General features: G+C 42.1%; 1 protein-coding gene across 1 annotated transcript in view; it reads left to right on the top strand.

Moving 5' to 3' along the window:
- Nucleotides 1-12,814, top strand: part of MED17 (mediator complex subunit 17) — a 35,026-nt gene extending 22,212 nt beyond the window's left edge. Inside the window, exons 9-12 of the mRNA XM_073662187.1 lie at nucleotides 881-1,018; nucleotides 1,429-1,546; nucleotides 2,933-3,092; nucleotides 12,529-12,814. Coding sequence (XP_073518288.1) covers nucleotides 881-1,018; nucleotides 1,429-1,546; nucleotides 2,933-3,092; nucleotides 12,529-12,734 — 622 coding nt within the window. The 3' untranslated portion in view covers nucleotides 12,735-12,814. The remainder of the gene's footprint in view (nucleotides 1-880; nucleotides 1,019-1,428; nucleotides 1,547-2,932; nucleotides 3,093-12,528) is intronic.
- Nucleotides 12,815-13,496: the final 682 nt, after the last annotated feature.

Here is a 13,496-nt window from a genome sequence, read left to right as displayed (position 1 = left end):
AGGGGGGGTGTCAGTACACCAGTGAGATCAGCTGTTCTGCACTGCCTGATGGAGATCTGATCCTGGGGGTTTAACCTTTTATTGACCATTGCACCCAAGGTGTTTGACAGAGAGCGGAGACATCTTCTGTCACCTCTTCATCAATGCATGCTGAATTACTGTATATTGTCTTTTTTTTTTTTTTTTTTTTTTTTTTTTTAATGTAGCCAGGAATCTTTGACCCAAACTATGTTGGAGAAATTATTCTTTGCCAAGTTTCCTATTATATATAGGTTCTGCTTTTATATTGACATCATAACCCTATAACACAAGAGCCATAAACACTACGCTACGTCCATTTTTTAAGAAATCCTAAAGGTTTCAGACACGTCCTTTTAAATCCTTTTCTGAGTTCCTGCCTTCATGTTCCTCACAGAAATGTATAAGTAAATTGACAACTGGGCGTATCCCTACACAATCCGCTGCTCTATATTAGTACATTTCCAGGAGGAATAACACAGGAACATCGCATTGCCGTTCTGGGGCAATTTGCTCCATAATTATACTTTCAGGAATACATTTACTCAAACAGATTTGTAAAAGTAGTTTCCAGGTTCTTTTTTTTGTTATTAGGGGGAATATGTCTACTCATTCTACCCCCCTCCTGTCTGACTGTCAATCACCTAGTGGAGGGCGGAGTTAGGCTGAGAGAAGAGGAAGCTGAAGATCTCGGTCTCCGCCCAGAGCACTCCCAGCATAATTCATAGTGTAGGGGAGAGTTTGTCACTTTTTCAGGAAGCATAACGGGGGAATCCAATTGAGATTCTGTAACTGCAGGTATAGTTTCTGAGCATATATTTCTAATGCAAATTAAACTATTTTATTTTTTCTATCTTTGTAGGACGGCCCGCACTATAGACACCCTGGCAAGCAGAATCGAAGACCCTCAAATCCAGGCCCACTGGTCCAATATCAACGACGTCTACGAGTCCAGCGTGAAGGTCTTAATAACTTCACAAGGTTATGAACAGATCTGCAAGTGAGTGGCGGTGACTATACACACTATCCGTGCCTGTGCCCACACATTAGCCAAAAATTGACTTTCCAGCTCCTACAAAACTACAAATCCCAGCATGCCGGTCATGCTTAGAGTTGCAGCTTTGCAGCAGGTAGAGAGGCTGTAATTGTTGACATTGCAAAAGTGACATAGAACAATTGCTTCTGAATAGCTCCAAAGCATTGCACACTGGTAAAGGCTTAGGCTCTACTGGAGCTGTAGCATTACGGGTAGCTAAGTGGTCAGAAATGATCAAAAATGTCTATATGTGGCTCACGGTGCAGAAATGACGGGATTTCCGGCAGAGGCGCATCTTCATAAGTCCCATCAGCGTCGCTTGTATTATTTCCCTTTTTTGAATTACTTTTTTTTGTGATTTTTGCTTTGTCCAGATCAATTCAGTTGCAGCTGAACATCGGGGTGGATCAGATAAGAGTCGTCCATAGAGATGGCAGAGTGATCACCCTGTCCCATCAGGAGCAGGAGCTGCAGGACTTCCTGCTGTCCCAGGTGAGCCTCCATCTCCATCCTGCACTCCAGCAATATGTTAGCATAACAGCTCCATTACCGCTGTACCCTCTGACCACTGTCATGTGATCCCAGTCTGACAACTTGGACCAGTACAGAGTGCGGGCTGAGGCTCCGTGCTGCAGGCGCAGTCTTGTGATGTAATCGCTGAGACACAGGCTGAATGGTGGCGCAGAGAGCAAACGCTCACTGTTTCACCATTATGTTCAACTGTAACTACAGAGATTACATCATTGCCTCCATTACCCACAAAGTTCTGCCCTGTGCTTTTCTGTATGTCCTCCCATGCAGCTGAAGATATCATTTCTGAGTGAGCAGTTATATAGCAGATAAGTCTATATAATAATTAGTTGCAATTTTAGTAGATTCTGTAAATAGCATTAACAAATAGTATATAAAGGATGCCTCCTTCTTCCTCTGCCTCCTTCTTGTCAGAGCTGACATTAAGAAACTTATCACAAGCAGGAGCCAGGGAGATTTAAGCTGCATCCAAATAGGATACAGTAAGAGTCGTGGGAATCGAAGGGGGTATGAGAGGGTTGGGCTGTAGTAGCTACTCATAGTGAAATATAAAGGGCTAAACTGCCACGATCCGTGTTATCTCAGATAGCATAGGCTGGCGACTGTCAGCTGTACAGCAATGCTGGTATATTCTGGTGATCTTAAATATTGGAACCCACCAATCATAGTGATGGCTTTACCTTTACTGCCTCGGCCAATTTTTGGTTTTATACTTTTGGAAGAAGGCATGGAAAAAGTAAGCCTATATAATTAACTCCGAACCTAATGTCTGTGTCTACGTAGCAGTATCAGGGCTTGTTGTAGTTTTGAATGCCGGCATTCATTTCACCACACAATGAACTGCAAATCGGGAAAGTAATTTCAAGTGCTGTGAAAATAAAAGACAATTCTGCCATTGATTATGGTGATACCAAACGTATAAGGTTTTTTTCAGCATTTTTTTTTGGGGGGGGGGTGCACTAAGCTGCCCTTTTTATTGGGACCATCTTGAGGTAAATGGTAATTCTGTGTTTTCTTTTTCACTTCATAGGTTAAATTAATGTATATTGAGATCAGACTTTAGCACGCAGGGCGATACCGTATATGTTTATTTTTATATTGGGAAAATCAGAAGACTTGAGCTTTTTTGGGTTGTTGTGTGCTTATTTTTGTGTTTTGGCTTTCACCCCACTCCCAAGAGACTTGAACTTGCAATCATGATTTTTACTTTCTACCTCAATACTGAAGTGGGTGAAACAAGTGGTCAAACAACCTCCTATGAAACTAAGACGCAGGACGGAGCGCACACTCCCCTCTATGAGCAGAACATATATTTCTAATTCTCCATTGCCTCCTGTGTGTTCTCAGATGTCTCAGCACCAGGTCCTCGCTGTTCAGCAGTTGGCCAAAGTAATGGGTTGGCACGTCCTTAGCTTCAGCAACCATGTCGGTCTGGGCCCAGTAGAAAGTATTGGCAACGCGTCATCCATCACTTTGGCTTCTCCCAATGGGGATTATTCTGTCTCAGGTATGTGGAGCTTCTGGCTCTAGTCTCCCCGTTACTTACCCTCCCTCCCCAGCTCATTATATAAAAGTTTGCTTTTTAGATTGACTTTACTTATCCTGCAGTACGGTGCTCCCCTCCTCCATTTGCTGTAAAGTAATGTATGTACACAGTGACTCCACCAGCAGAATAGTGAGTGCAGCTCTGGAGTATAATACAGGATGTAACTCAGGATCAGTAATGTAATGTATGTACACAGTGACTGCACCAGCAGAATAGTGAGTGCAGCTCTGGAGTATAATACAGGATGTAACTCAGGATCAGTACAGGATCAGTAATGTAATGTATGTACACAGTGACTGCACCAGCAGAATAGTGAGTGCAGCTCTGGAGTATAATACAGGATGTAACTCAGGATCAGTAATGTAATGTATGTACACAGTGACTGGACGAGCAGAATAGTGAGTGCAGCTCTGGAGTATAATACAGGATGTAACTCAGGATCAGTACAGGATCAGTAATGTAATGTATGTACACAGTGACTGCACCAGCAGAATAGTGAGTGCAGCTCTGGAGTATAATACAGGATGTAACTCAGGATCAGTAATGTAATGTATGTACACAGTGACTGGACGAGCAGAATAGTGAGTGCAGCTCTGGAGTATAATACAGGATGTAACTCAGGATCAGTAATGTATGTACACAGTGACTGGACGAGCAGAATAGTGAGTGCAGCTCTGGAGTATAATACAGGATGTAACTCAGGATCAGTACAGGATCAGTAATGTAATGTATGTACACAGTGACTGCACCAGCAGAATAGTGAGTGCAGCTCTGGAGTATAATACAGGATGTAACTCAGGATCAGTAATGTAATGTATGTACACAGTGACTGCACCAGCAGAATAGTGAGTGCAGCTCTGGAGTATAATACAGGATGTAACTCAGGATCAGTAATGTAATGTATGTACACAGTGACTGCACCAGCAGAATAGTGAGTGCAGCTCTGGAGTATAATACAGGATGTAACTCAGGATCAGTACAGGATCAGTAATGTAATGTATGTACACAGTGACTGCACCAGCAGAATAGTGAGTGCAGCTCTGGAGTATAATACAGGATGTAACTCAGGATCAGTAATGTAATGTATGTACACAGTGACTGGACGAGCAGAATAGTGAGTGCAGCTCTGGAGTATAATACAGGATGTAACTCAGGATCAGTAATGTAATGTATGTACACAGTGACTGCACTAGCAGAATAGTGAGTGCAGCTCTGGAGTATAATACAGGATGTAACTCAGGATCAGTAATGTAATGTATGTACACAGTGACTGCACCAGCAGAATAGTGAGTGCAGCTCTGGAGTATAATACAGGATGTAACTCAGGATCAGTAATGTAATGTATGTACACAATGACTGCACCAGCAGAATAGTGAGTGCAGCTCTGGAGTATAATACTGGATATAACTCAGGATCAGTACAGGATCAGTAATGTAATGTATGTACACAGTGACTGCACCAGCAGAATAGTGAGCGCAGCTCTGGAGTATAATACAGGATGTAACTCAGGATCAGTACAGGATCAGTAATGTAATGTATGTACACAGTGACTGCACCAGCAGAATAGTGAGTGCAGCTCTGGAGTATAATACAGGATGTAACTCAGGATCAGTATATGTAATATATGTACACAATGACTGCACCAGCAGAATAGTGAGTGCAGCTCTGGAGTATAATACTTGATATAACTCAGGATCAGTACAGGATCAGTAATGTAATGTATGTACACAGTGACTGCACCAGCAGAATAGTGAGTGCAGCTCTGGAGTATAATACAGGATGTAACTCAGGATCAGTAATGTAATGTATGTACACAGTGACTGCACCAGCAGAATAGTGAGTGCAGCTCTGGAGTATAATACAGGATGTAACTCAGGATCAGTACAGGATCAGTAATGTAATGTATGTACACAGTGACTGCACCAGCAGAATAGTGAGTGCAGCTCTGGAGTATAATACAGGATGTAACTCAGGATCAGTAATGTAATGTATGTACACAGTGACTGGACGAGCAGAATAGTGAGTGCAGCTCTGGAGTATAATACAGGATGTAACTCAGGATCAGTACAGGATCAGTAATGTAATGTATGTACACAGTGACTGCACCAGCAGAATAGTGAGTGCAGCTCTGGAGTATAATACAGGATGTAACTCAGGATCAGTAATGTAATGTATGTACACAGTGACTGGACGAGCAGAATAGTGAGTGCAGCTCTGGAGTATAATACAGGATGTAACTCAGGATCAGTAATGTATGTACACAGTGACTGGACGAGCAGAATAGTGAGTGCAGCTCTGGAGTATAATACAGGATGTAACTCAGGATCAGTACAGGATCAGTAATGTAATGTATGTACACAGTGACTGCACCAGCAGAATAGTGAGTGCAGCTCTGGAGTATAATACAGGATGTAACTCAGGATCAGTAATGTAATGTATGTACACAGTGACTGCACCAGCAGAATAGTGAGTGCAGCTCTGGAGTATAATACAGGATGTAACTCAGGATCAGTAATGTAATGTATGTACACAGTGACTGCACCAGCAGAATAGTGAGTGCAGCTCTGGAGTATAATACAGGATGTAACTCAGGATCAGTACAGGATCAGTAATGTAATGTATGTACACAGTGACTGCACCAGCAGAATAGTGAGTGCAGCTCTGGAGTATAATACAGGATGTAACTCAGGATCAGTAATGTAATGTATGTACACAGTGACTGGACGAGCAGAATAGTGAGTGCAGCTCTGGAGTATAATACAGGATGTAACTCAGGATCAGTAATGTAATGTATGTACACAGTGACTGCACCAGCAGAATAGTGAGTGCAGCTCTGGAGTATAATACAGGATGTAACTCAGGATCAGTAATGTAATGTATGTACACAGTGACTGCACCAGCAGAATAGTGAGTGCAGCTCTGGAGTATAATACAGGATGTAACTCAGGATCAGTAATGTAATGTATGTACACAATGACTGCACCAGCAGAATAGTGAGTGCAGCTCTGGAGTATAATACTGGATATAACTCAGGATCAGTACAGGATCAGTAATGTAATGTATGTACACAGTGACTGCACCAGCAGAATAGTGAGCGCAGCTCTGGAGTATAATACAGGATGTAACTCAGGATCAGTACAGGATCAGTAATGTAATGTATGTACACAGTGACTGCACCAGCAGAATAGTGAGTGCAGCTCTGGAGTATAATACAGGATGTAACTCAGGATCAGTATATGTAATATATGTACACAATGACTGCACCAGCAGAATAGTGAGTGCAGCTCTGGAGTATAATACTTGATATAACTCAGGATCAGTACAGGATCAGTAATGTAATGTATGTACACAGTGACTGCACCAGCAGAATAGTGAGCGCAGCTCTGGAGTATAATACAGGATGTAACTCAGGATCAGTACAGGATCAGTAATGTAATGTATGTACACAGTGACTGCACCAGCAGAATAGTGAGTGCAGCTCTGGAGTATAATACAGGATGTAACTCAGGATCAGTACAGGATCAGTAATGTAATGTATGTACACAGTGACTGCACCAGCAGAATAGTGAGTGCAGCTCTGGAGTATAATACAGGATGTAACTCAGGATCAGTACAGGATCAGTAATGTAATGTATGTACACAGTGACTGCACCAGCAGAATAGTGAGTGCAGCTCTGGAGTATAATACAGGATGTAACTCAGGATCAGTATATGTAATATATGTACACAATGACTGCACCAGCAGAATAGTGAGTGTAGCTCTGGAGTATAATACTGGATATAACTCAGGATCAGTACAGGATCAGTAATGTAATGTATGTACACAGTGACTGCACCAGCAGAATAGTGAGCGCAGCTCTGGAGTATAATACAGGATGTAACTCAGGATCAGTACAGGATCAGTAATGTAATGTATGTACACAGTGACTGCACCAGCAGAATAGTGAGTGCAGCTCTGGAGTATAATACAGGATGTAACTCAGGATCAGTACAGGATCAGTAATGTATCTACATAGTGACTCCACCAGCAGAATAGTGAGTGCAGCTCTGGAGTATAATACAGGATGTAACTCAGGATCAGTACAGGATAAGTAATGTAATGTCTGTACATAGTGACTCCACCAGCAGAATAGTGAGTGCAGCTCTGGAGTATAGTACAGGATGTAACTCAGGATCAGTAATGTAATGTATGTACACAGTGACTGCACCAGCAGAATAGTGAGTGCAGCTCTGGAGTATAATACAGGATGTAACTCAGGATCAGTAATGTAATATATGTACACAGTGACTGTACCAGCAGAATAGTGAGTGCAGCTCTGGAGTATAATACTGGATATAACTCAGGATCAGTAATGTAATGTATGTACACAGTGACTGCACCAGCAGAATAGTGAGTGCAGCTCTGGAGTATAATACAGGATGTAACTCAGGATCAGTAATGTAATGTATGTACACAGTGACTGCACCAGCAGAATAGTGAGTGCAGCTCTGGAGTATAATACAGGATGTAACTCAGGATCAGTACAGGATCAGTAATGTATCTACATAGTGACTCCACCAGCAGAATAGTGAGTGCAGCTCTGGAGTATAATACAGGATGTAACTCAGGATCAATACAGGATCAGTAATGTAATGTCTGTACATAGTGACTCCACCAGCAGAATAGTGAGTGCAGCTCTGGAGTATAGTACAGGATCAGTAATGTAATGTATGTACACAGTGACTCCACCAGCAGAATAGTGAGTGCCGCTCTGGAGTATAATACAGGATATAACTCAGGATCGGTACAGGATAAGTTACAATATTTATTGAACTGTTTTCAAAGAAATTCTTCAGCTCTTTTCTTAAATGATGCAGCGAGTTGTAGCCTTCAATACATATTTTTATTTTTCCTTGCAGCTTTCGGACTGTCATGACTTATTTTATTCATCCATTTACATGCATATGCGAGTCCTTGCTTTTTTAGGCCAAGTTGTATTACTTAACACCTTCCCGATTATTGGGCGTACTGGTACGTCCTGGCTTCAAAAGTCAAACTATGCTCTTTCCCTTCCGAGCCCTGCCGTGCGCTCAAGCAGTAGTTTTCCCCCACATATGGGGTATCAACGTACTCAGGAGAAATTGCAAAACAAATTTTATGGTCCATTTTCTCTTGTTACCCTTATAAAAATGAAAACTTTGGGGCAAAAACAATTTTTTTTGGGGGGGGGGGGAAGTAACATTTTCATTCTTTCCTTCTACATTGCTTAAATTTCTTGGAAGCACCTAAAGGGTTAATTAACTTCCTGAATGTGGTTTTGAGCACCTTGAGGGGTGCAGTTTTTAGAATGGTGTAATCTTTGAGTATTTTCTGTCATAAAGGCCCCTCAAAGTCACCTCAAATGTGATGTGGTCCCCAGAAAAAAAAAAGGGTTTTTTTGGAAAAAAAAAAATGCTGATCAACTTTTAACCCTTCTAACTTCCTAACAAAACAAAAAAAAATGGTTTAAAAAATGATGCTGATGTAAAGTAGACATGTGGGAAATGTTCTTAACTGTTTTGTGTGGTATAACTATTTGGTTTAAGGGCATAATAATTCAAAGTTTTATAATTGGAAAATTTTCAAAAAAAAATTAGTAAAATTTTTGATATTTTCATAAGCGCAAGTTGAATCGAACAAAATTTACCATTAACATGAAGTACAATATGTCAGGAAAAAAACAATCTCAGAATCAGCGGGATCGAATCGTTTGAGTGATTACTTCATAAAGTGACAGTGGTCAGAATTGTAAAATTTGGCCTGGTCAGGAAGGTGAAAACAGGCTGAAGGGGTTAAAAGGAACCTGTCATCTGATTCATGCTTCCCAAACCGCAGGCAGCGTGAATCAAAGCCTGGTTGCACAATTGAGGCAAGGTATATTTTTCTCTTAAAAACTCAGATATTTCAGAGAAAATAAACTTTAAAGATCCGTCTGGCTGCGCCCCAGGCCGACTATTCCCAGCACCTCTGGAGATGATAATCAGGTCTCTTCCTTGTGTGCTTGTCTCCTAGAATGGTGCTGGGAAAAGCCGGCCAGATCTCTTAAAGTTCATTTTTGGTGTCAGAGATAAATATACCTGGTGCAATTGTGCAACCAAACTCCAATTCCTGCTGTTTGCGATTTGGGAAGCGTGAATCTGATGACGGGTTCCCTTTAATATCACCATTCTATCGAGACATATGCTTGCACTTATCTTTCTTCTGTTTCTTTTTTCCTTTTCTTTTTTCCTTTTTTTTTTTTTTTTTTTCTAATTCAGTTTTTGCACTTTTTTTTTTTTTTTTTTTTTTTTTTTTTTTAACATGGTCAAATTATTATTTTTGGCCCAGAGGCCTCCAGATTTGTTTCCTCCCCACTTTTCATCAACCTTTACCCTAGAAACTATAAAGAAATGAATGTGTGATTCTATCTGTATCTTCTCACGAGTGATTGTTTGGCCTCCACGAGTCTCTTCTATCAGCACCAAGTACAACATATTCTGTATGAGCTGAGACTTTCACTGCCAGCCGCACTTTTCCCTGCAGATTCCAGAGAAAACCTCTCTAGTCGTGGCCTTGGCCGGTTTCTTTTGTCGTGTTCAGTTGTTGGGGGCTTGTTTCTGCCGCACAGCAGCTGCTATCACCCACCGCCTAGTCCTGCACTGTGTAGTACCGTCCTGTTGGGTACAGATCACAGCAGGGAAGCTCTGTGCGTCTCCATGAGCTGTTCATAGCCTGAGTGGTCACCCAGGGCTTACCGTCATCCAAATAACAGATTTCCTATCGTTGTGGACCATTAAAGGGAATATTTCAGCAGGTTTTTTGCTGTGTAATCTAAGAACACCCTGATGTTGGGGCAGAGACCCTGATTCCCGGGATGTATCACTTACAGGGCTGCTTAATGCAGTTTTGATAGAATCACTGTTTTCTCTGCTGTAAATGTATCAGTGCTCTGAATGCTGAGCTGTGTGTAACCCCCACTCGCACCTCTGATTGGCAGTTTGCTGACAGTATACACATGAAGTTGCCAATCAGTAGTGTACATTAATTAGCCTGACTAGCCTGCACAAGACGCCTAGTCCTGCAGTGATAATCTCCTGCTGATAAAACACATTATGCTACTCTCAGGCTGAGTTCACACGATGCGTTTTTAATGCGTTTCCGCTGCGTTTTTGCAGTTGCGGAAACGCATTAAAAACGCATGGTAGAAGGGCAGCAATGTTCCCCAATTGAAATCCGCATGTGCTGTGCCCATGATGCGGATTTTTCCGCAGCGTAAACGCTGCGCTCAAAAATCCGCAGCATGTCAATTAATTTTGCGTAAACGCGGCGTTTTCGCCGCCATTGACTTGCATTAGAACGCAAGACTGGATCTGTGCTTGCGCTATTGGCGCGTTCTAATGTGCTGATGGTACCCGGGTGTGGAGAAGAGGAGAGTCTCATCCACACCCAGGTACCATTAAAAAAGCTGTAAAAAAAGAATAAAATAAAAAATAAATGTATACTTACCATCTGTCGGTCCGCGCACCGCTCCTGCTTGGTTCCCAGCACTTGGCAGTGAGTTGAAGGACCTGCGCTGACGTCAGAGTCCTGTGACGGGTCACGTGACGCTGACGTCGGCAGGTCTTTCAATTCAAAGTTGCCGGCGAGGGAGAACGGATTGAGCAGGACAGCGCGGGCCATCAGAGGGTAAAGTATACATTTATTTTTTATTTTTACCATTCTCTCGGGTCACACTATATAAATCCATGCCGGTTGCATGGATTTATATAGTGTGACCTAGTTGTCAAGCACTTTCGAAGTGATGCTAAAATCGCCTGGAAAGCGCTTGTCAATCTGCATGCGTTTTTTCTGCCAGGGAGATGCAGAAATGCTGCAGAAATTTTCTGCTTCATTTCTGCATCGTGTGCACATACCCTCAGAATAAATTGCAAAAACCTGCTGACAGATCCCCTTTATTGGTCGGCTAATTATTATACTATAAGATTTATCTAGATAATTTACTTGATTCTGATCTATTTATCTCATGTGTCGTATATATCCAGCCCACATCAAGCGACTTGGGTTATGTATCTGAGTGTTGGCTGCATTTAGCAATCTTGTATCTAATTATTGTATATGTATCTATCAATCACACATTGTGGGATAAATCCTGCAGATCCTGCATTCAGAGATCAACTCCTGTCCCGTAACTGGCACCATGCTGTCTTTCCCCACAGATCCTACAATCACTGATTTCACCCCCCTCGGATCCTGCATGGAGTGATCGACCCCTCTCATATACACGTCCCGCACCAGCAATTTCTCTCCCCTCCACAACCTTTGCAGATCATGCCCTGACCGGTCAATTTTTCTCATATCTTTCTCTCACGAACAACAATTTTAGCAATTTCTGCTCCCACACCCCTTCAACCCGCAGATCCCATACTAAGCGATCTGTAGCCCACCTTCTTCCCCCGCAGATCCCATACTAAGGCTATGTTCACACATCTTAGTTTTTTCATCGTTTTTTTTATGCCTTTTTTTATACAAATTTTGAGCTGTGTTTTACAGTACCAGCAAAGTCTGAGATTCCAGAAATCTCATGCGCACATCTTGTTTTTTGTGTTATCAGTATTTTGTGCTTTGCATATTTTTTTGCAGAATAGAGAATGTCACTTCTTTCAGCGTTTTTTTTTTTTTTTAGCGTTTTTTCACCCATTGAACGTAATGAGTGGTGAAAAAAACGCTGATAAAACGCACCAAAACGGAGGCTTTTCAGCGTTTTTTGTGCCAAAACCAGAATGAAATATTTTATTATTCACTGAACTTTATGTATATGCATAAACTTGACAAAAGGACAGTGAAAAAAAAACGCACCGCAAAAAAGCAAGAAAACTCCTGAAGAAACCTCCTGCCAAGAGATCAGGTTTTACTGCAGTAAAAAAAAAAAAAAAACAAGATGTGTGAACATAGCCTAAGCGATCTGTAGCCCGGCTTTTCCCCCACAGTTCTCAACAATTTTTTTTTTCTACCCCTACCTTCTCTACAGTTCAACATCTGGACTATCTGCACACCCCTGCAGATCCCACTCATATTTTTGTCCCACATCCAGCAATTTTTTCCCCTCCAACAGACCGCAGATCTCACACCTAGCGATCTGCCCTAGGTCTTGCACCTTTTAACGCCCACTCCTTCCACACGGATCCTATACCCAGCCATTGTCCGCTCCCCCTTAGATCCGGCATTGAGTTAGTAACCCCTTTCATATCTATGACTTGCACTCTTTTATTGTCTTCCAAACGTCCCTTACCCCCAGTATATGAAGCACACAGGGAATTTTGTAATTCCTGATTTGAGCAAATCTATACATATACACACAGACATGTATAACTATTGATTTTCTCTATATGTCTCTCACAGTTCGCAACGGACCTGAGAGCGGCAGCAAAGTCATGGTGCAGTTCCCCCGATGTCAGAGTAAAGAGCTCCCCAAGAGCGACGTCCTGCAGGACACCAAGTGGAATTACCTGCGAGGACCCTTCAAGGAAGTCCAGTGGAATAAAATGGAGGGGCGCAACTTTGTATATAAAATGGAATTATTAATGGCTGCACTGACGCCGTGCTAGGCTGTGTATATAGTCACTGTATTCCCAGCACACGAGCAGGGGACCACCTAAATTGTTTCAATAAACAAGACATTTTTTTTTATAGTTTTTGTTTTCTTATTTTAAAAAGAGGTTATCTGACTTCAATAGTGATCAGCTGTGATCGCTGGGGTGGTGGTGCTGCTGTCAGCCACACATTCTCCCTGCAGTGGCCACTACAGGTCAAATGTACTATTACACGGCAGCTGTCCAAAATGAATTGCTGTGCATTAGAGAAGAGCAAAAATATATACGCAGGACCCTGATCTGGCGTCCACATTGGTACAATGTGGCAAACTGACTAGGGTCCTGTGAATTTCCTCTTCCGGAACTTGAATGATTGTATCCTGGACACCTCTGGTATTTATAAGATCCCTGCCATGACTGCACGATCCACTCCATGACATCACTGGGGCCTTCCAGAGGTGCCCTAGATGCTGCAATTCAAGTGATGGCCAAAGAAAATTGCAGGACTTTAGTTCATATGCTATGGAGTTACTGACATGGACGCCAAACTAGGGTCCTTCTTGTGTTTTTTGATCTCTACAGTCCATGTAATGCACAGACTAACCATGTCCCTGGAGAACCATTTTCTTGAAGTCCACAGCTTAGCAAAGCCAAAGGTTGCAACATTTTTGCACAAATTGTAGTTGTGAAAAAATATTTCAACTTTTGGCGTTCCCGGCCAGTTCCGTAAACTTTCTGAATATTGGAGCTTCACGATGGCCAACAGGAAAAACGCTA

The sequence above is a fragment of the Phyllobates terribilis genome, unplaced genomic scaffold, assembly GCF_046119375.1.
Source record: "Phyllobates terribilis strain yellow unplaced genomic scaffold, ASM4611937v1 Scaffold_2__4_contigs__length_985480577, whole genome shotgun sequence".
NCBI lineage: Eukaryota > Metazoa > Chordata > Amphibia > Anura > Dendrobatidae > Phyllobates > Phyllobates terribilis.
Note: the sequence above shows the minus strand (reverse complement) of the source record. Positions and strands in the feature narration are given on the sequence as shown.